Genomic DNA, 23,939 nt, shown 5'->3' with positions numbered 1-23,939 from the left:
GCAATATCTACCAGCTAAATTTCTTAGTGTCACTTAGCCTTTTCACTGTCACAGTTTTCGCTACCATCATTATTACAGTGGCTGTTCCTGGGAAGTATGGCGACTCTCCAGATCCATGCAGAAACTTTCCAATGCAATGCTCAATATATTTTACCTATCATACAACTAATTTAAATTCTGTTAAACAGCATATTAATTTTGTATTATCTTTATTTACTAGTGAAGCAGGTGTTTAGAGAACAGCCTTGTCGGATATCCAGAATGCTGCAATACATTCAGAGGCCCTATTTTATAAATTTTTCAAATCGATGTTCAACCATCCTGCATCAGGCACAGACCCCAGTACCCTGTTATCTGATATATGCCAGGGAAGCTGTACTGCTGTTGCTTATGCATGGGAGTTTCGCATTGTTTCAGCAGGAAGAAGATGGAGTGAATCTGCCTTTAAGAATATATTTTAAATGGGGCTCACATCCATGAACTACATCTAGAAACTCACTTGCCGAGGTCCATATCCCTAATGAGCAGGCCAAGGGCAAAAGAGGTAAGGAAACATTCCCTAGACGGGCATTAGAAAGAAACATTGGGAAGATCAAGACACAAGAAGGAACCTCTTCCTCTGTTGGGCAGCCCAGCTAATATCAGTCCATACTTTATTATGATATATTTAGTCTGAGTAGCCATTTCAGTGTAAATGTGGAGCCCCAGTTAATCCAGTGGGTCTAGGGTGGGTGGGCTGTTTAAGAGATGGTAGTGTGGACGTGTCGGCCGGTGGCATGGGCACGTCAGCCGGCACCAAGGATGCATTCGCTGCCAGAGATGCCCTCATAGAGCCAAAGAGAGGATGTCACAACCTGCTGCCCACATAAAAATGTCTTCCCTTTTACAAATGAATAGCCATTAATTTATCCTACCTGTCACATTGTCTTCTGACAGGATCCATTGATTAAGCCAGATGGCTTGCACCCATATTGCAGAATTTGCACTCAGAGGAATAGGTTTTACTGGTTCATGTGGCGACCCATCACAAACACATGGTTTAAGAAATACTGGATTAGGTGTCTCTAAAACATATCACACACAGTGATAATGATGCAATGGTAGGCTCTGTGATAGTAAAGTGACAAGTGATTGTAATAGTGTAAGCGATTATTCTATTGTAAGTGATTATTCTAAACATTGTTTTCCAGCTATGAATAACTACAATGTCATCACCTGTACACTGTCCTGAGAATGGCCAAAAAAAAGCATAACTACAAGATGGGTTACATAAAGTGTCCGATAGCAGTGGGGATGAATGAGCTCCTGTACCTCTCCTTCCTATAGCATAACTGCATCAGACTGGAATTGAAGGTGCTCTGCTGTTTGATGAGGTAGCCATAGACAGCTGAAAGGAATTGACAATCATTTGCAGCCATTTTTGCCACATGGGACACTTTTTTCAATTTATTTGTACTTCCTCTTGGCCAATTCATACAAGACTATGGAATATTTTTCTATGGTCATGCAGATGATACTTGATTTATTTAACTCTCTCACTAAATATCTAAAGTCCATCACCTAACTATGCTTTGGACATATGATAAACTTGTAAGGAAAATATTCCTAACTTCCTTAGGCATGTCCCTCTGGTCCCACCATCTGCCTTGCCTATATCTGGTTGATCTTCCTTCAGGGCCCTGCGGTATGTTTCTCAGTATAAGTGACACCGAGAGCATAACGGTGAGCGGTAAGGAGGCGGACGCATGTGCAGAGAAGAGCGAGATTTATTAGGGGCAAATCCAGAGTCAACATCGCTGTAACAGTCCAGGGAGAGTTTGAGAATACATGATAAACTAAACAAAAGCACATAAAAACGAACAGTGGATGCAGGCTATAACAACGAAGCTAGGAATCGCAAGCAACTTATAATAACAAAAAAGAGCTTTGATACACAAACACTGGTTAGACCTACATACAGGCTTCAAGGGGAGTCATATAAACTTTCATTGAACCTACTTACAATGAACCACCCAGAGACAGGGAACAAGACAGGGTTTAAATACATGAACTAATAAGATTTAAACAAGACACAGGTGCAAATAATGAGGGGCAGAGAAAATGAAACTAAGGAATGAAACTGCAACAAGGAAGTACAGCAAACAAAGACACAAGACAGGGAAACTATAGAAACATGGAGGCTGGGAGGGACCAACTGTGACAGAGAGTCAGAAACACTGAGAAGCACACGCACTTTATTCAGATATACATGACAGTATATAGATGGCAAAGCAAAGCAGATGAGTAAGCAGAAATATGTAAATGACATTACAGGTAGAATATATTCAGACATGATGTTCAGACATGATATGATTTGCAGTGTCTCCAGACCATTTGATATAGGCGTGCACCTATCTAAAAGTAAACAGCACAAGACAGCATGGCAAAAGAGAGAGAGAGAGGGAGAGAGAGAGAGAGAAGGGCAGTTATAGGTTGAACCATTATGTGCTGAGCCTATATAATGTGCGCGAAATGTCTCCATAATCATTTAGAAATCACCTGGCTCATATGTTCCCAGGATGTTTTTTTTTCTAGTACGTGTCACCTCTAATGTGCTGGCATTTCTAGTCTCATCACCTGTGTTTATATGTATTATTGCACAGTCAAAAGTTTTTTTATTAGTGAAACTGATTGTACATCAAGAGCATCGGTCAAAGACACGATGTGGCATCTTCACCAAAATGAAAATCTCCCCATCTGCCCATTATCATTCTGAACACCAGAGAGCCGGATGGACGTGAGACTGCTCGGTCTGTCAAACTAAGCATCCCAGAAGGATACTTGAAACAAAAGTTATGCAACCCATCTGCCTCATAAAAACCAGCGTGGACACCAGCAGACACTCAGGCCAGGAACAAAAAATATAATATATACAATTATAATATAATATATATAATATAATAATATAATATATACAATTATATTATGTCAAGTACATTAACAAAATGTGATTTCTTATAAAAACAAGTCCTTGAGAAAATCATTCTTCCATTTATTTCTAGCAGAATCAATAACTGTAGTGGTTTCCTTAATTGTCTTCCTAAAAAGACAACAAACAAACTAGTCAAATTCTTTATCTCACAGTTCTTACTAAATCTAAAAGAAGGAAACATATAAAACTAGGTCTAGCTTTCAGTGAAGCTTAAGACATGGCTTTTATTTCCCAGGTACAGTATTGTACTGCCATCTTCCAACTCTGATTTAACACACTTTATACCATTAACTATTTTTTATTTTAAGCATCCATTTCAGTTTTAATCAACTGTCTTTTATATGTTTCTTTTATTTATACCCTTAATTGCCCCTAATGCTTGAAATGTGCTGCAAAAATAAACTTACCTTGCCTCTCCTACTGAACTACTGCAGCGTTAGATAGTAAAGGTTCCAAGCACGGCCTGAGTATCAGGGGATGATATGAGAAGATCATATTGGGGAACAGAGTAATGGCCTACTTGATTTCTGACTCTCATATGGGTAACAGGAAAGATATTTAAGTTTGTTTTAGCTTCTCTCTCCAGTGTAGTCACTCTCTTGTGTAGTCACTCCTAAATATTTTTCTACATCACTTTTTTGTGACTACAAAGTCACTTACACTAGACCAAAAAGCAGTAGCCCACCTAACAATTTTTTTCATAAAGTTAATGAAGTAATTAGTTCCCTGAGCAATCTTTGTAGTGAGGCAGCAAGCGGGCTAATGAGCAAAGTACAGGAACATCAGAGGACAAGCCCTTGGCACTTAGATGAGCTGACACCAAGCAGATGCCAAGCAGTCTCAGCATTGCTGGATTTGTGAAGGGAGCTGACACGGTTGCATGCTAAGTCTGCAGGCTGATCAGAAAGCAGTTGAGTGGCTATAGCTGGTGGTCAGGAATGTCGAAAATGTTAGCATGCCCAGCATTGACTGTGGTCAGGGGACAGTAGCCAAGCAAGTGACCTTGGACACCTGCAGTCTCATGTAGATTCCTGGAGTATGCTGCATCCATTGCACCATGAAGTCACCTGTTCACAAAGGAAGGATATGAGCATGAAGCGAACCATGATTTTAATAGCATCAACAGAGTAATCAAGAGCAAAACAGTAAGGGAAAAACAATAAAAATCAGGCAAAGGCAAAAATACAGGGCATAGAGAAACCAAGATTTGCACAGAAAATTGTTGTGAACATGGCTTCACAAAAAAGGGAAAAGGACAGACAGCAGGGAAACTTAAATAATCCAAGACTAAGCACATTGTAACAGGGAAAGACAAAGAACAGGTGAACATATTTAATAGATGGGTGATGCACAGCAAGAGTAGGTGGAATCTTTGGTTTCTATCATTATTTCATAAATGTGCCAGATTTAGCTAAATGGCTACATTTATTCTGCTCTCTCAGGACAGGTTGCTGTTAAAAAATACAAATAAAGATAAAGAGTCCTGCATCATTCATAAAATGATTCAGTTCTGTTGTTTTGTTTTTATGTAAAAGGAACAGGTTTGGTTGGTTTCCCCCACTGGCTTGCCTCACTGTACTCACTTATGGCCAGGACATTTTGAAACAGTCACACCCTGACCAAACCAAAACATATGCATATCTGCCGCCGGGGTTAGGGGGGTATAAGTAGGGTTGCTTATCTGTATTATTTTTTAGTCTGGTTTTAGACCTCTTGGATTTATCTTGAATTTCTAACTGTAACAAGTGAAGAACTTATACTCCAGGTCCTAAGGACAATTAAAGGAGCATCAGAATGAAGAGGATTTTGGTGGCCATCCTAGCTATCTTGGCTTACTTTTTTGTAGGTAAGATCTCTATTCTCATGCCCATGAGGTATAGTGGCACAACAATAAAAAATATATATATTAACAAAACATTGAAATAGTGAAAGGTTTATATCTAGCTCCCTCCAATCTTTCTTCCAACAAAGTTTATTATTTCATAGAGGTTCCTATTAATGTAGTTTAATTAGCTGTGATTTAAACATTTACACATGCTTAAACCTATGGTTTAATCAGGTGCTAGTGGTAGTTTTGTATTTAGTTAGAGGTTAAAGATGCAAAATTATACTGAATAGCATTAATTTCATATTAATGGTCATCTCTGAATTTTAATTTAGTACTGCGAAAGTCACCATTTCTCCCTATGAACTGTTATGCATGAGAGAAGAGTAATCTATATATATTGTGAGTCAGTGACGTAGCACATAATTCTGAGGCCCCACCACAAGAGGCACGGTGGAGGGCCTTTTTATTATTAATATTATTTTATCTTTATTTTTTTTCAATTTATGATTACCTCCTGGGAGGCCCACACAGCCCAGTGTGGATATTTCGTGTACAGCGATGTAACTGACACAACCTTGTCTATTAATAAATGTGCTATATTGTCTGTCGCTTTGCCTGTTAAAATTTTCATAAAGCATACGTAATGTACATTGTTTGCAAAGCTAAGGAGGTAATAATACATGCCTGAATCGCCCATAGCTAAATAGTTGGACTAAAACTAAAATGTTTGTGTTAGACATCCACATTGAAAAAAAAAATGCAACCTAAATTAAGCATGGAAACTATAAAACTAATTCAAATATCTTGAATGTTTGACAGGTAAAAGAAAATCTCCTAGTTCATCCATTAGATTATACGAATGAAGCTAACATCGTACAAATAATCTCTATCTTAAGTGTGATTGTGTAGTGATTAGGTATCTTATATCACAATAGGCCATGTCAGTATCGTCCAATTACAATATGCCAAAAAGCCAAATATTGGTCTGCCGATATTTTTTTTATCCAGTTTTTCAACGTTGTTACTAAAACAGTCATGCTAATAAATTGTTTCTATACTTGAGAGAGAGAAAGAAGTATCTTGCATCTTTATGGAAACAGGGAAACATTTGTGAAAGGTATAAAAAGCCCCCTTTACTGTTTCTGACTGTGATTTTATGGAGGCTTCAAATGCAGAACATATTACACACAAAGCATGGAACACAAACATTTTAATAGACTGCTATAAACCACAAATGTAGAAAACAAAACAGTGATACAGAAAAAAAACTCAAATCTAACTAGAAAACATTGAAAATGGCAAAAAGGTTGGCCTGTCGTGCAGCTAATGATGGATTTTAGCAAAGGGTCTGATATATCCTTAGCAGTCAAAGAAACCTCTGTAAGTCACTCTGGACAAGGGTGTCTCCCAAATGCTGTACACGTAAAGTCAGTGGGCAGTGTAACTGTACATAATATTATGCTTTAACTCATCTTGGCTTTCCTGGCACAGAGGTCTTTATATCTGGATCTCAGATCCAGTTTCTGGTCCTGAATTTTGTAACCAGTGGTTAATGGATCAGTAAAGAAATCTGATTGAACACGTCTACATAAATGAAGGGTGGAAAACCTTGAGGTCTGTATTTTGAATACATGTGTTCAATGACGTATTGATTACAAAGTTCAGGACAATACTTTGTTACATGGCCTGGAGTTGAACACTTGTTCCCAAGTGTGTCATGCTTGTGGACAGGACTGTGTATTTAGAGAGAGTGGCTGTATACAGGCACAGGTATGTGGATGCTTGTCTTTTCAGTTTTAATCACTGAGGGCTGTGCTCCTGGACTCTGGAACCTAACCAAACCACAGCCATAGTCCAGAACATCCAACAGACTCAATAACCATTTTATTTGATGGTAAATATTACATGAAATTCTGAATTATAAGTTAAATTGTCCAGTAATACAGTACTAAATATTTACTATCTACTAAATATTAAATATCTACTGTGGTGAGATCTAAACTTGAGATGACCCATTAGTCAACATATTTGGAAAATAGCAGAGTAATTGTATGACTTAAATAGCAAGGTTAGACCATTTGTCTTTTTTTTTTTTTTTTTTTTTTTGATGCCAGAGAAAAATCTCTATAGTTTCTTAGAAAGTTCAGTCATCCCACATCCCCACTGATAAAAATCACCTCTGCAAGCCCAGCATTCTAAGATCACAACTGCAGCACAGGTACACTAGCACTAGTTTAATTTGTTTAAGCTTTTCACACTGGCAAACCTTCTTTTTTTGCTCTTCAAGTGTATGAAATGGAATCATTGTTGACTCCAGTGAAAACAATACAAAATAAATAGCCCAATATGAACATTGGGTGGTCAGCTTCAGAAAGAGATTGACTGACAGTGGGTGAGCCAAAAGAGAGACATCATGCACTTATGTTGCAGAAACCAGATGAGACGGGACTTTTGTTTTCATACATATTTTATATCCTCTCAGCTTTCCAGTCTTCCCAAGCACTTGACATTCTGGTCTTGTTCAAACATGCCTGAACCCTGCTGTGACCAAAGCCTGCTGTGGGTGTGTGGAGATATCTGGGCTGGTAGTGGGAACAGTACAGGAATTTGGGCTGTCCATGAGGACTTCAGGACAAAGCCCATCAATGCTGAAAGCATTTCTTAAGTTGTCAGTTTCATGAAAAGCTGCGCTTCCATTTTAACCATATCACATTTTATCCATCAGTACACAACTCCTTCCAATCTGCTGTTTTTTATAAACCTTTTTCACTTGCATCCATGATTAGAGATCCATTAGAGATCCATTCATATCACACACTCTCACCTTCTGCATATGGCAAACTATATTTACAATCATAATTTACAACAATGTTATGATCATGCTGATCCAATAAGTTATACATTATTAGCAGTTTCAAAATAACTTCTCATGAATAAACACAGCTTGGTAAAAGTAAAGTGCTAAACTATAGAGCCAAAATGAAGTGAAATCTGCAGTGCAACACAATGTATTAAGTATAATTATTATTCCCTCTAACATTAGGCAATAGCTTTTTTAAGTATTTATGATCAAAATGCATAGGATGCCTAAAGCTGCTTGTGATAATGTCAATGATAAAAAAAAAAAATAAAAAAAAAGTGCTATACAAATATTTAACTGTTAATTTAAATGGAATGTCTCGTTTACTTTCACTTCTTAACCAGTCTACAGTATATCTCTGTATATTTATGTAATGCTTTTTACAACAGACATTGTCTCAAAGCAAGAAACCAAAGGCAACAATGGCAAGGGAAAACTCCCTAGTAGGGCATAAGAATGAGGCCTCAAGAGGAAGGCCACTGAAAGGGAACCCATCCTTCTTTTCAGTAATATTGTTTAAAAACAAATAATCATTAACCAGTGCCAGCAGTGTGAACTGAAGCTTAGACAACAGTAGTAAATTTAAGAAATATTTACAATATGGGACTATAAGATACATTAAACTCTCATCATGATTTAGTCTTCAGTATTCATTTCCTGTTCCGTGTGTTACTAGGTGGCACTGAAGTTATATATAACAGTCCCAAGCCTTTTCTACTCTCCTCCTCATACTTTTACCTTCTCTGCTTCTCTCTCACTCTGTTTTCCTTCCTTATACTCTCTCACACACACATTCACTATCTCTACTTCTCTCTCATGTTCCTTAGCCGAAGGACTGGTGTGTAATTCCTGTCCAGTGGGTATTCTTTCAAAGTGTTTATTTGGCTCCTCACAGACCTGCACTGATACTAACAACAACTGCTACACAGCAACAGCAGGTATGACAGCATGTACAAATACACACACCACACGCACACACCATTTTGCAAGAAGTCATTCCTTTAACTATGTCCATTTGCTTTTCATTTATAGCATTTAACAGATGCTCTTATCCAAAATGTTTTACAAGACTGCTTTAGTTGTCTACTCAGAAAAGTATCCTTAGCTATTTGAGATAATTACAAATACTTTTCTGAGCAAACAACTAAAGCACTCCTGTAACTTGCTATGAATAGGTGAATAAGCATTTAAGCAACCATCAATGATGTTATGATTCGTCAGAACAACATTAAAAATGTCTTTACATGCTGATTAATGCCAAAAAACAATCATCTAATATATATCATCTAATAAATCATCTTATACAACTTTCAATAATCATAAACTACACATGACAGTCGCTGGTAATCCTGAGCTTTTTACTGCTTTTTCTCAGTGTTCAACATCACCAGTTTCCTAAATCTGTACACGAGTGGCTGTATCGCCTCCACCGACTGCAACAATAGTGTGGGCAGTATCCTTGGTGCGGGCTACACCATCACCCGGAGGTGCTGCAGCACAAACCTGTGCAATGGAGCTGGCAGTGCCCAACTCTCCGTCACCGCAGCCTTCAGCACCACCCTGCTGGCCTCCGCCTGGAGCTACATGTAGAAGAACCTCCATTTTACTTTCCCTGTCTCAGCCTTGGAGACATAATGCTTCATTTAGTGTCATCTTAAGAAGGGTTAGAGTATTAGCAAATGGGTTGTACTGGGTGCATTAGATGAGGGAAAACAGAGAAAAAACAGTCATAAGGATATGAAAGCAAGAGACTAATCTCTCTAATGCTTGATATACTGGATATATACTTGATATAATCTTTTATTACACTGATATTAAATAGTAATAAATTCTGCATGTTAAGATTTATTCTGAAAAGATTTTAAAAAATGAAATGTTATTAAAGTCTTTCGTCAATAAAGAAAATAAATTTTGAATTCGATTAAAGATTTAGATTTTTCTTGTGCTGTTCATTATGATGGATGGATGGAGATCAACTGCTCTGCAAAAAAGTTTGATTCTACTAAAGAAAATAAATTTTGAATTAGATTAAAGTTTTAGATTTTTCTTGTGCTGTTCATGATGATGGATGGATGGAAATCAACTGCTCTGCAAAAAGGTTTGATTCTAATAACTGGCTCCACTATTCAAAGGTTTCTGAAGATCTTTATTATTGTAACAATGAGTGGTTACATTTACTCCTTTTTTAACTGATGCTTTTATCTAAAGCAACAAATAATTATGAGTAAGTACAACATGAGCAATTGAGGGTTAAGAGTCTTGCTCAAGCGGCCAACAGTGGTAACTTCATAGTGGTGAGGCTTGAGTGGGCAACCTTCCACCTGCTAGTCATGTACCTTAAACACTAAGCTACCACTGCTTGCTTTAGGAAGCACACGTATAGGCAGCGAAGAGCGAGATTTATTATAGGCAAATCCAGAATCATAACAGTCCAGGATCATAGAACCAATATGTAAAGCATAAACCAAACAAAACAAAACATGATGAAAAAGGGGAAGCGGGCTATAACAAAAACACAGGTAACAATAAGAACACTTAACTAACACTAGTGAATAACAAAACAGGCATAGACACCACGAGGCTTGGAAGATGACCAGCGGCTATTATTAACACAACGACCAGTAAAGCAAACAGTGCACAAGGCAGGGTTTAAATACACGTACTAACAAGAATTTAAGAAGACACAGGTGCTACAAATGAAGGGCAGATAAAATAAAACACGGAAGCAAAACAAATATACAAGACAGGGTAACCATGACAATAAGGATGATAGGAGGGGAAAAATGCAACAATCATCTAGTCAGGTGGTGACTAATATCAGTCTTAGATACTGCCCATGTACTGTCTGATATATATTCTAGGCTAAACAAGCCACAACTGGTCAAGTTCACTCTCTTTGACCTTCCACACTTTCACATGTACACATTTATATGTTATTATAATTTTGACTTAATACAAGCTTTTGTTAATTAAGTTAAATGTCAGGCCATATAAATCATTTCCATGCTCTGTACTCTTTGACAAAAACAAGCCTGTTTTAGCAATAATTTGCTGGATTGAAATGATTTTAAGTTCATGGCATCCCAACTGTACAGTTATTCAAGAGTTTTCTTTACAACAATAATGTAATGTAATAATGTATTTGAGATATGCTCATGTTTTCCATGTTTTTGCTGAAACACAATTTTGACAGTTACAGTGTCCTAATATCACACATACAAAAAAGAGAAAGAACAAAAGGATTTTGAAATGTTAGTCAAATAGTTCCTATCTATCCAAGTAAGTGATCCTTCACCACACTGATGAAACCTTTTAGAAAACAGTGACCTGTCTGACATACCAGACAAGGAAGAGGCTAAAATATACAGCACAACAGACCTCCAGGATGAGAATATAGCTCTGCAAACACTTTTATTATGTAGAAGTGAAGGAGACCCTGACCTACAGAGAACAATGTAAATATTCTGAGCAGAGATAAACTGACTGTCTGAACGCAATGGTGCTCCACTCATCAATAACAGTCCAGTGTCAATGTTGTAAGAGTGTCTTTGTTGTGAGTATGTTATTGGTGTCAATGACCATTCATGAATCAGCCTTCAGCTTGCTGTGAAAAGAAGTGGGTAAAAAGGTTCATTCATTACCTGCTGGCAGACAAACACTGGCTGATTCTTTTTAGAAACTACTGAAGACCATTCCTTGACCTATTCCTGCTTGCCTACTCATAGCCTGAGAACTGCAAAAAAGAAAAAAAAGAAAGAATCTAGGCTAACTTCATTCTCTCTCTCTCTCGTGTTCTGTTGATTTTTTTTTAAACAACACTGCATTGTTGGCTAATCTGTCACTGACTAAACTGCGTAATAGCAGTAAAAACATACAATTAAGCAATCCATGACCTACTTGTATGAAGATCAGGTGCATTGTTATATAAGGCACTTTTCAACTACTTAGAAGTTCTCTGAATAACTCTGACATGACTCATCACAATGTTCTAGAACATCATTTCGTAAACTCCAAATGTGATAAAACAGAAATATTTTTCTTGTACATTCCTGATAAAATTATAATTAATTGATCAGAACTGTTAGCTTTTGAGATTTGTCAAGCACTTTTGAATACCATATAGTCACTAAGTCATGGTCATATATCACCCACCATGGTCATATATCACCATATATCAACCTTTAAGCAACCTCACAGATGTGCTGAACATTCTTCTCAGTCTCATCCCTGTGCTCTCATTCTTCTTGGTGATTTCAACCACCCATCAAACAAGCTGCAATCATCTTTCCTTCTTCCATCCCTCTTCCAACCTCAAACTGTCAAAAGAGCTTCAGCACGCAAGATCTGCCGCAGGCCTGCCCCAGTTCTGGATATCCTAGTCATCTCCCTTCACCTCTCAGATCACATTTTTCTATGCTTCATTCTCCCATCTCTTTTCTCCCTGTCCACACCACACCTAGACATTCATCCTCTACTCATCACAGCTTTCAGTCCATTTCTACCTCGTCTCTTGCTTCAGCTTTTGTAACCCTTCCACACCAGGACTCCTTTTTGTCTCTCTCCTTGGAATCCGCTAGAGATACCTTCCTCTATATCCACTCTCCAGGTCAGATTATCCCTACCTTTCTTACCTATTGGTTCACTGATGTCCTGCCCAGCAACTCGAGGGAACTAAGAAAGGCATCCTACTTAACAGCAATGGTCAAAACCCGATCTGTATTTCAAGCCCTTTGACTTCAAATACAGTCTGGCTTGACTTAACATCCTTCAAGATTCATTCAATATAAGCATCAAGACTATTCTCCATCCTTGCACCCAGTTAGTGGAATAATCTCCAAACAATGGAATTCATTGCTGTCTTCAAACACTCACTGAAGTTCCACCTCTTTGAAAAACACTTTAATTAAACCTAAGGAGATACTGGTAAGATTTAAAAATTGCATTTGACCTGTCTTGTTTAGTAATTGTTCTCCAACCATGCTGTATTCTATAGAATTGTATTATCTCTTATTCTAGATTTCAGAACTGACAGTTGTGGCATTGACTGGGTTAAATATATTGTTACTCTAAGCTATTCGTAGTGACTAAGAATACTTTTGATTACACAATTAAACACTCTGGATGAGTGTTTGCTAAAGGTCATTCACATTATATAAGGATGTGTTGATGTGGGCAAGTTGTTTTGTTTTTTTTTAAGTATCTGCCTTTAAAACATCTTGTGTGTGAAGAAATGTTCTGCAAATATCGAAAAAAAAAGGAAAAAAACAACAGATCAGAAACAGCCAGATGTTTGCTGATATAAATTGATGCATATTTTATAATAAACAGACCAAAGTCATAACCAGTGCAGTAAGCGTTCCAAAGGAACATCAAATACAGAGTCAAAAAACAGTCCAGGTGAAAGCCAGAGGTGAATAACATCTACAAGCTACCAAAGCCAAAAAGGGGAATCCAAAACAAAGCTGAGAAAAATGCCTAAAAAGCCAAAACCCAGCTAGAGAACAGGAGCTGACAAAGCCACAACAGATACACACTGAAATACAAGAGCGACACAGACTCTTTATAGATAGCGCAACAAGGAACAGGTGAAAACAATTAGTAGTTCAGGAGAATTAATGTGAGACAGCTGTAGGGCTGGGTTATGGTTAAGTATGGAAGTCCACCTGTCCCCCCTTGGGATTCTGGGAAGTGTAGTGTGGTTCAGAGCATCTTACAGGGCTGGAGGGAGGCCCGATACTCATTTATTATATGAAACAGATAAAGCCAAGAAAACATTTGTATAGGTGAGTGGCAAAACTGACAAAGATTATCAGATAATATTTTTATTGTAATACTGTAAAATTTCTTTAACCCTTAACTATTGAATAGTTGAGTCCTTTTGGAACTAGTTGGTAGTGTACTTTATTAAAGATAATCTAAGCATGAGCATGCAAACTTGGGTAAAACCTATTAGCAACAAACCAAATTAACTCTGTGCAAACCTAATATGTCCACCATCATTGTCTCATTGGCCAGTTTCTTTGTGTCTGACACCTCTTGTGACACCTGTTGTGACACCTCTTGTGAGCTTGATTTTCCAGGACCACTAAAGGCGCAACATAAAGAAAAACACAGAGATCCACACTCTACTGGGTTTCAATGATGTAGTGTTATTGTAATTTTGTACTGCACCAAAAACTCTCATACAGAAAAAAATATATATAACCACAACATAAACCAAACACAAACAGTATTTCTTCAGAGTTGGGTTTATGCCAACAGAATAAACAAAAATTAACTAGTGCCAGCTCAATTATTAACTTCCCTAAAACAATTGAAAATAAAATACAACACTCCTATCCTAACTACCTATCAGAAAAATAGAAATATAACAAAGGCAAAAAACGACACACACCTCCACAACTCCAAACAAAGAAAAGAAAAATACTCGCTGTTCATGACAATCGTATCTATGAATATCATTACTCCTCTTTGAAGCTGTCTGTAACAACTCAAAGCTTCTTGTTAAGAAGCATTACGTATAACCGCTCGAGGCTCTGTGCATAAAGCCTCTAAAGGTCAAGTACACAATCTTAAAGCTCTACCTAAAAACATAGCTGGACAGCAATGTACTAACTCCTAAGGCCCTATTCAAAGAACCTGGGACAGAATAAAAAGGGTACATTCAAGCTCATAACACCCTATCTCAAAGAGAGCCTACACCTTACAGTGATGTACAAAGCCCTACAGAGTTGCATCTACCATGGCCATGTGCTGACTACTCACTAAGAGACCACGGGGCACCAACACATTAGCAACACAGGTATTTAAAGAGAAGTTCATGCCATACTGACTGTTGTAACGATGAGTCACATCTTTGCATCTCACTGGTTTCTTTTAGCATTCCCTTGTGTGGGTAGCCTGTAAAACAAAATCTTGATGCACAACAGCAAGAATAGCAAACTTGTAGTGTCCAAGGAAGTAACAATGACCCACAAAAACCATAAATGGCAATAAGTGGACTATAGATGCTTAGTGCAAACCTACAAGGGGTTTCTAATAAAGTGGTGTATGTTAAATTAACTGGTGATTGCTTTGTCACTTGGTTTGTCTATGTAAATGTTTCTATGACGTTTCTGTGTTTTGTTTGTTTGCTTCTTTGTTTTGGGGGTTTTGTTTTTTGTTTTTTGGTCTTGTAGCCTTGTCTCTAACATCAATGATCTTATCAAAAATATTCTCGGCTGGATATTCCTCTCAGATTTAGGTGGTCTGTCTTATCAAGATTTGAGGCTCACCTCATGGGTCTTTCTACAGTAGGATATGTCACACACTACTGGGCGACTCGTAGCTGAGCACACAGGATGGAGAAAGGGCGACATGTGACACAGTTTGCACACTGCATATTTGAGCTGCCACATGTAGCATGAACTATAATGTTTGTTTTTGACAGCAAATGGAAATCTGCTGTGATTACATTTGAACACGTAATTATGGACATAAAGAGTAAAGAGAAGAAAATAAAAGTAAACATAAAGAGTAAACAGAGGTAAAGGGTAAAGAGAGGCAAAGAGAGGTAAAACACATAAAGAGTAAAGAGAGGTACAAAGAGGTAAAGACACATAAAACATAAAGAAAGTTAAAGAGAGGTAAAGAGACATAAAGAGAGGTATAGAGAGGTAGCAAGAGAAGCTGTCCTGCAGGACCTGCTTAAAGGAAAACTTCACAGCTTACTTAGAGAGAGATATACATGAGAAATACAGAAGGGCAAGAGACAATTTAATTTGTTGTCACTCAGTGAGATCACAGTAACCACCCTAGCTGAGAGCCTGGAAAGCAAACAGCACAAACTTTATTTGCTCCATCTCATGATGCCCTCCCCACCCTTACACTGACCACACCCTGTGTCAGCTACGCCACAAACCTTCTTCTGCAGTTAGAGCAATTACTTAAACACACTGGCTTGGTCTTGATTTGTTTGTTTGTTTATTTGTTTGTTCTAAAACTGAATTTGGATGAGCCAGAAGAGAAATGGCTGGACAGTTGTGCCATCTAGTGTGTGTTGTAGGGTATTTTATGTAAATATTCTCAGTTACCATGAAAATTGGGTTTACTCAGCGCTGTTGATAAGCGGCTGCATTGTCAGCAGACTGACTTGGCATTGTCAGCTGGTTTTGCACCACTACACTTGAACTGACTCCACTGTTCAATTGTTTGTTCAGGAAAAAAATTAATCAATAACATTGGTGAATACAGTATCAATTAAATATTTGGATACATGTGTTTAAATGTATATTTTTCACAATATACATAAAATATAAATGTATATTTTTTAAATGCCCTCTTAACAAAGAGCTTTTCTTTAGAATGTTAGCAGTTGAGTAAAGAAATGATCAACATATGTGGGTACTTCCAGAATAAATGTTTGTACCTTGTGAGGCTAGTGAAGCAAATGTTGTTCTTCTTTTAATTTATTGTATGTTTGTCCGCATCATATTTTATTGTTTACATGTTTTTTAGTCATGTATTTTATGTATTATGTGGTTTTTACAGGTAATTAAACCCTTACTGCCCAGATCATTTTGGGGATGTCCAAAGAATTTTGCATACTATTAAATATTTAATTTTATATATTAAGGTTTTACTCATATTACTTGGTTTTACATATTTAATTATTTCCTTAATCCTGATTTGTCTGTTTGTCTCTCTGTTTGTATGTGTGAATGTGTGTATGTATGCCTATGCATCTGCAAAAAAAAACAAAAAAAAAACTTAAAACATGTGGGGCTGTAGGGATTTATTTTGTTAGATCTGTCTGCTAAATAATATGCTCTGTTTGTTTGTGACAATGGCAGAACACAATGGCAGTTAAGGTGTAATGTGTGTAATAATTAATCAATCAATGAATCATAATATATTATTATGATTTCATAATATATTATTAGATATATATATTATCTAAAGGTAATTAAATTGCCTTGTTGGTATGGGTATATTAATTCATGGGTCCCAGCATAAGATAAAATCAATGCTTACTGGATGTTTTTGTCCTGTGTGCAATGGACAGGCATCCCAGATCACTGGGATATGGAACTGTATAAAATTCCTGCCCACCAATGAGCTACTGATATGAGAAGTCTACCATTAAATTACAAAAATAAACAAAAGGTTTCAAAGAAGTGTCTCATACATCACTTTTATAACCTTTGAACAGTACTGTTAGAAGACCAAGTTAACCAATGAGAGATCAGATTACATGGATTTAGGATGGCTTTGCAAACAATAGGCTGGCAATAAAAATAATAATGACAATTAATTTAAAGCTGTAGCTAATAGCATAAACAATACACAGGGTCACCTATTATTTGTGCTGTACATGGAAATTATAGGGTGTAAATAGGATTAAATATAGGAATTAATTATGTATGAAATTGTCTAAATGCTCAGAAAAAAGAACAACCCAGTTCACTGTTGTTGAAGATGAGATGTAAATAAATACAACCTGTCATACTCCACAATGTGTATAGGTATCTGTGTTGACAGTATTTTGTTTATGTCCTTTTTAGAGATAAATGGAGATCTATGAAGATTTGTATAGTCACTGAAGGTTTAGAAATAGTACATTTGGATATTTTATTATATTAAATCATTTTATTATAATTATCAGGACATATGAACTAAACTAAAAATTATAAAGACTTGTCCACCAGAGGGCACTGTAAACAGCGTTTCCTCGAAAAGGTACAATATTTTACAATACAATATTTCACATTTAAATGTAACGGCTCAGTGGTAAATTCCACTTGCCAATCAGACACCCTGTACAGACATTAGTGACTTTACGTAACATGGAACATGATTGGCTGGTGTGTGAACTCGCCAACCTGGAGCAGTGTTTAAGTAAGATTTGTCCCATTTGATGAGTGCCATGCCAACAGTAAACTGTAACAATAGTGTTGTTATAGTTATAATTATTATTTAAGAGCCTATTATTTATATTAACGTTTTCTTTTTTATTTATTTTTTATTTTTTTGACCAGAGGAGACATTTGAGCAGTATTTCTGTTCTCATGTTGTCACTTTTAAAGTTAAAATAGCCCCTGGATTATGTTGAGAATTAACTAGCTAAATGGTGATACTAGAGTCACTAGATAAAACAACATTAGTCAATACTAGATAAAAAAAATAATAAAAATTAAAAAAGCATTTAGCTAATGCCCACTCTCACTTACCCATCGCATGCATGCACAAACTTAATGTTACAGTGGTGTGAAAAAGTGTTTGTCCCCTTCCTGATATCTTTTCTTTTTTTTTTTTTTTTTTTTGCATGTTTGTCACACTTAAATGTTTCAGATCATCAAATAAATTTAAATATTGGACAAAGAAAATACAAGTAAACACAAAATGCAATTTTTAAATGAAGCTTTTTAAAAAAGTGATTGCCCAGTGAACCACAGTGAGAGCCATTATCCACAAATGGTGAAAACGTGGAACAATGGCGAACCTTCCCAGAAGTGGCCGGCCAACCAAAATTATGACTCATCCAAGAGGTCTCAAAAGACCCCACAACAACATCCAAAGAACTGCAGGCCTCACTTGCCTCAGTTAAAGTCAGTGTTCATGACTCCACCATAAGAAAGAGACTGGGCAAAAATTGTCTGCAGAGTTCCAAGACAAAAACCACTGCTGAGCAAAAAGAACATAAAAGCTCATCTCAGTTTTTCCAGAAAACATCTTGATGATCCCCAAGACTTAAGGGGAAAATACTCTGTGGACTGACGAGACAAAAGTTGAACTTTTTGGAAGATGCATGTCCCATTACATCTGAGGTAAAGTAAAACAGCATTTCGGAAAAGGAATATCATACCAACAGTAAAATATGGTGGTGGTAGTGTGATGGTTTTGCTGCTTCAGGACCTGGAAGACTTGCTGTGTTAAATGGATCCATGAATTCTACCCCATATCACTGTGATGTCAGATGTGCAGAGCAAACAACAGCATCCATCATAGCTTGGTCAAAGCTGAAGTGTTTTGAAATTTAGTGGCATTTCTCAAGCCACTATTTATGGTTTCCTCTCAAAAACAATCACCAATATTACATATTTAATGTAGATTGTATAATTATGTACTCAGGCTTAACCTCAACCAGCTTTGTTCTGAAATCCACCCAGTGCACATCAACATGTTAGTATTTCTTAATAGACACACAGTTATAGACTAGTAGAGTGTTTGTAAATCCTGGTAACATTATGGCTATACAGCAAAGTTTACAGTTATAGCAGATCTTCAGTATGTGCTGTGGGAGCAATGTGTCCATGATCAACTATGCTGAGAAGCTACCAGAAAATAGTAAATTTACAATGCTAAAACATTCATTAAAAAGCACAAAAAGTTGCAAACTTGCTGTTTTCAAATACTCCACCACTCTTCTTAGGCATAACAGGCCATTTCCATGGAATCATGCAGTGTATTTTCAAGAGTCAATCAGAATATTTCCCATACAGCCATACATTCAACATGTCCAACATGCATTTAATTAATTTAAATCTAAAAACAGGTTAACATTCATATACCCTCATTGATGCATTTTACAAATCATCAACAATTTTTCCTGCATGATTTTGGGGCAGGGGAGTTGCATTATCAGTTTTGTGTATATGGTTAGTGTAGACTTTATGCTGTGTTTACCGTAATTGGTGTTTTTTTATGTTTAGGGTTAATATACTGCTGTGTTTAATTTGTAACAAACATAGAAATGGAAGAGAAAAAAAAAACATGTTCTAGACTTGTTAGCATAATTTGCCTAATAGCATGATGAAAAGCAAAGGGGGGGAGTTGTTATTCATGCAATAATATTTGAACAATTCTGTGAAAAATCGAATAGCAAATTTTACTGGCAGTGTAGGAGAAAAATAATAAAATAAAATACTACTGTTAAACAGGATCTCCATATTATTATGCATCAATAAATTTTATATACATATTCTAACTTAAAATGTCTTCAAAATAGTGAAATTGCCTTACTAGCTTATTCTTATATTTTATGGAGCTGTTTATGTACAAATGCACAGTGCTGACTAGTAGGAATACACTTCCCTTATTTGATAGCTATATTTGCCTGGTAGCTTTAGTGGAAAGCAGAATACATTGGACACCTGACAAGACCAAAAAAGGAAAGATGTGTAAATTTGATTTTTCTAGAACTATTCCATTATTTGTCTCTAGTTCTTTGTTTTGTCTTTCTCTTTTATCAAAAATTGAGTTACAACCCTAATACTTCTGAACGTTGTGATTATTTGGTCAGCTTGAAGCTAAACTGTGCAGGAGAAGACCTCCTGGACCAGAGCAATGTTCTGCAAAATAATGTATCTTTTATACATATACCACATACACATACACCCCTGGTCTATATAGACTAAACAGAGCTGGATGTAGTGTAACTGGTTGGCCAATTGGGATGGAGCTCTGCTCATCAGTAGCAGTTCAGTGTCATTGGTGTGAGAGGCTTATAGATGCATTCATTGCTCATTAAGAGACAAACCTTGGTTCATTTATTTGCTATGAAGTTCTGCAAATGATAACTTTATATCTGGTAACCAGGCCAACTGCTAACTGATTTATTGATACTGACCTGCTGAAACCTTATGAAAATGTATAAAGAACAACCAGTTTCATTTCACTCCCTTTCTCATTCTTTTGCATGTACTCATAATACCATGATGTTGGGTGATCCTTCACCTCCAAACTCCACAATTGTGCTTGTAATCACATTATACTTGGAACAATGAAGAGCAAGACGAGGAGATTAGTGAACCATTGCCCTGTAAAGCCCTTTTCATGTTAAACCAGCTATCTAAAAGCTCATGCACTCAGATCGCCTTACATATCCCGTGACTCATCACAAAATTCCATATCCAATGTTGTTTTTACAACTTTTGTCTGAACATGACACTTCAGGACAGCAAACATTTCCATGGTCCAGCACACCTGATTGAAGACATCAGTTAATTATTTGTTTTTACAGCACAAAAAAAAACATTCGCTTCTGTAGTTCACCAAGGTTTGTGTATGAGAACCGCTGTAATGAATGGGAAGAGGAAGACATTCATGAGGCATCTTTATCAGAAGACATCCAGGTGTCATCATCCATGTAGCAGGCAGCGGTCAAAACACTGGTAAACAAGAAATACCGGAAAAACCACAATCCTTTAACAAAAACAGACTGAAGACCAAAAAAACAGTCAACAGAGGGGTATACTATGAAGTGGGACATTTAGGTTAGTCTGTTAACAAAGAAATAACCTGGTGTTTAATTCAGGCTCACTGATGGCATAACATTGTTTCAACTGCAAGTGAGTTGTTTCACCATAGTAACGTATGCTCTGGATCTAACCTTCTCAGGGCAGGTTAAACTGATATGATCTTCAGATTGTAAATAAAGTCCCACCCTAAACTAATCCTAAAATGTAACACTTGACTCCATGGATACTGGTGCTCACATTGTAAGAGGTTCTGTGCATTTTGCAAGAGAACTTAGGGACAGATTGACTACATTGAACTACCGCTAATGGGCATTTTCTACTTCTGTTTATGCAAGTTCCTTGAGATTTATGTGAGCAATGCCACCCTCCACAGCTGGGCAATTACAGTCCCACCAGCTGTTTGTTTAGCGCTGCAATTTTTCACCACTACATCATACTTGTACTCAGTGGAAGATGCGGAGAACCTCAGTAAGAACACTGTATGTCGAGCTATACACAATGTTAATGACACTGAAATAGATGCAAGATGTGTTTGCATTGTTTCCTGACCACCTGCCTGTGCTAACTATATAAGAAGAATTTTTCAGGATTCCCCAGATAAACTGCTTGTGGGATTGTAAGTGCGTGGCCATGTACAGCTCATGTAAAGCTCAAGGAGCTCACATAAATAGATAATACCTTCATCTGAGAATCTATATCTTCCGAAACAATGAATCAATCATAGAGTAAGTATATTCTAAGTTATCTTTTACCACTCAGTAACCCTCTTGCAAATTTTGGGGGATAGATAGAGGTGGGTTTTTTCACTTTCATAAATTCAGATGCACTTAATCTGCTCTGAGGTTCACTGGTGCCCCTGACTGTACACATATTCCCACAATGGCAGCCACAATGGCAGAGAGCATGAGACTGACTATGTAAATCAAAAATCCTCATCCATATCAGTGAGCATGTATAAAAGAGCAACTGTCAATGCAGTTATTAATGAATATGGGGTCAAATTCTGTACTCTGTTACTTAATTTGCTGTCCAAACAATATTAATGCTGTCCAAATAGTATTAATATAAATTTAGTGCTCTGAACACATCATCAGCTATTTCAGATGACATGTGATCCATCAATGCCTGACAACAAATGCTGATGCTAAATGGTCCAGTACAGTACATGATTCACATATCTTCTGAGAATCTGCACTCTTGATGGCCTCACTGCCATCCCACTTCTGACACTATATGTGATAAAAGCTGAAAGCAGCCACCCTACGAAGGACTCAAACCCAGGTCTGACAGGAAGTTAATATGAGCACTGACCACCAGACCAAAGAGCCAGCGCCTTAGCCCAACCGCCAGAGCACCCATTTCACCTTCCTAAGTGACGGTCTCCATCACAGTCCTATTTTATGCTTAAAAATTGAGGAGATACTCACTGGTGTGAATGCACAATAAACATTGTGCTGATGACACTGATATGGTTCATTATCATTTGCCACACTTCCTCATAAGCCTTGGCAGCAGAGACAGTATTACCTGCTTAAATGGTGTGTGTGTGTGTGTGTGTCTAGCACTGTCTGCAGGTGTGCGGGTGGGTTTGTGTATGTGTCTGTACGTATTTGCTCACTGTTTGTTGCTCTAATACTGTTTTTTTTTTCCCCCCACTACTCCTCTTCCCCTTCTGTCCCTCCCTCAGCACTTTTTACTGCTATTTCTATGCACCCTCTTTCTTCCTTCCTGTTTTCCTCTCTCTCGCTCACCATTTCTCAATCTTTTCATCAAAATCACCTCCATGTTGGGACTCTTTCCTCCCCTTCAATATTATCCCCCCTTTTGCTTTCCCCTTAACACTTTCATGGCTCATTGCCTCTCTCTCTCTCTCTCTCTCTCTCTCTCTCTCTCTCTCTCTCTCTCTCTTTCACACAGTGCTCTTTGCCTCGCTCTCTCTGGCTGGGCTGTTCTTCGGTGGCAGAGAGCCTGTGTGCGCTCAGGTGTCTGCAGAGCCTCTCTGTGCTCGGCTGAGTTGGTCTGTCAGGAGTGGCAGCGTGTGATCTCAGAGGGCATGTTGTGGAAGAAGCTCATAGAGAGAATGGTGCGCACTGACCCACTGTGGAGAGGCCTGTCCGAGAGACACCAGTGATGAGCGCACAAAGACACACACACACACACGTACGTATAGGATGATCACACTGTGGAGAGGCCTGTCCGAGAGACACCACTGGTGAGAACACACACACACGTGCGTATAGGATGAACACAATGTGGAAAGACGCACACGCACACACACACACAGGTTAAACCATATGACACAAGAGTCGGTGTCCTGAGGTCTTACTCCTGGTTCCTGATGCAGACATGGTACAGTCTGATTAATTCCCGCCACTTTGCATAATCTGCCGTGATTTAAGTAATTGTGTGCAATCAAGACGCAGAGCAGCTCTCCCCCAGCACCCAGCGGTCTCTGAAAGTTAAACTAGATAACATTAAAGCAACACGATCATGCTGGTTGCTGAAGTAGTCAGTAAAGGTCATAGTAGTTATGAGGTTGTTTTTTTTTGTTTTGTTTTTTTTTTGCTTCTCAAGCATCAAACCATCTTTCAATGATCTTTCCTAACTGGCCTCTGATTGGTCCGCAGGTGACCCCACGAGATTGTGAGCGTGAGCAATAGTGCAGTCAACAGCCTTGACCTTTTTGCTATAATTTCAGCAAGCACCCCGATCACACTAGTTCTGCTTTTACGCCTCTCACCCACCGTGACTCTCAGTGAGGTGACGGGAAGACTGGAGCAGTCAGAACCTTCTGGATTAAGAGTAACAGAAGAGAGCAGCATTAAGGTTGCAGTGTCCTTCCAACGCATCACCTTAAACTACCTTGTCTGAAGCCTTCCATAACCATTTACATTTATGGCATTTAGCTGACACTTTAATGTATAAATTCACTCTATGCCGAAGTGTTTATACTTTTCTCCATTTTGTCAAACTCTGAAAACATTGCAGCTTATATATATATATATATATATATATATATATATATATATATATATATACACA

The 23,939-nt window shown here is 37.6% G+C and overlaps 1 protein-coding gene across 1 annotated transcript; it reads left to right on the top strand.

The window, feature by feature from the left end:
- The first annotated feature begins 4,765 nt into the window (after positions 1–4,765).
- lye (lymphocyte antigen-6, epidermis) lies at positions 4,766–9,380 on the top strand. The gene is made up of 3 exons (XM_035534353.1): positions 4,766–4,817; positions 8,487–8,597; positions 9,035–9,380. Exons 1-3 carry the CDS (start codon positions 4,766–4,768, stop codon positions 9,247–9,249), a joined length of 378 nt encoding a protein of 125 aa, XP_035390246.1. The 3' UTR covers positions 9,250–9,380.
- Positions 9,381–23,939: the final 14,559 nt, after the last annotated feature.

This window comes from Electrophorus electricus, chromosome 2 (assembly GCF_013358815.1).
Source record: "Electrophorus electricus isolate fEleEle1 chromosome 2, fEleEle1.pri, whole genome shotgun sequence".
Taxonomy (NCBI): Eukaryota; Metazoa; Chordata; class Actinopteri; order Gymnotiformes; family Gymnotidae; genus Electrophorus; species Electrophorus electricus.
The sequence above is the reverse complement of the archived record's forward strand: the minus strand, read 5'-3'. Positions and strand labels throughout refer to the sequence as shown.

Bases quoted from the DNA above. Each gene is read 5' to 3' on its own strand.
- lye (XM_035534353.1), top strand. From the start codon at position 4,766: ATGAAGAGGATTTTGGTGGCCATCCTAGCTATCTTGGCTTACTTTTTT. The intron at 4,818-8,486 runs GTAAGATCTCTA...CATGTTCCTTAG, and splicing joins CTTGGCTTACTTTTTTGTAG to CCGAAGGACTGGTGTGTAAT. The intron at 8,598-9,034 runs GTATGACAGCAT...GCTTTTTCTCAG, and splicing joins CTGCTACACAGCAACAGCAG to TGTTCAACATCACCAGTTTC.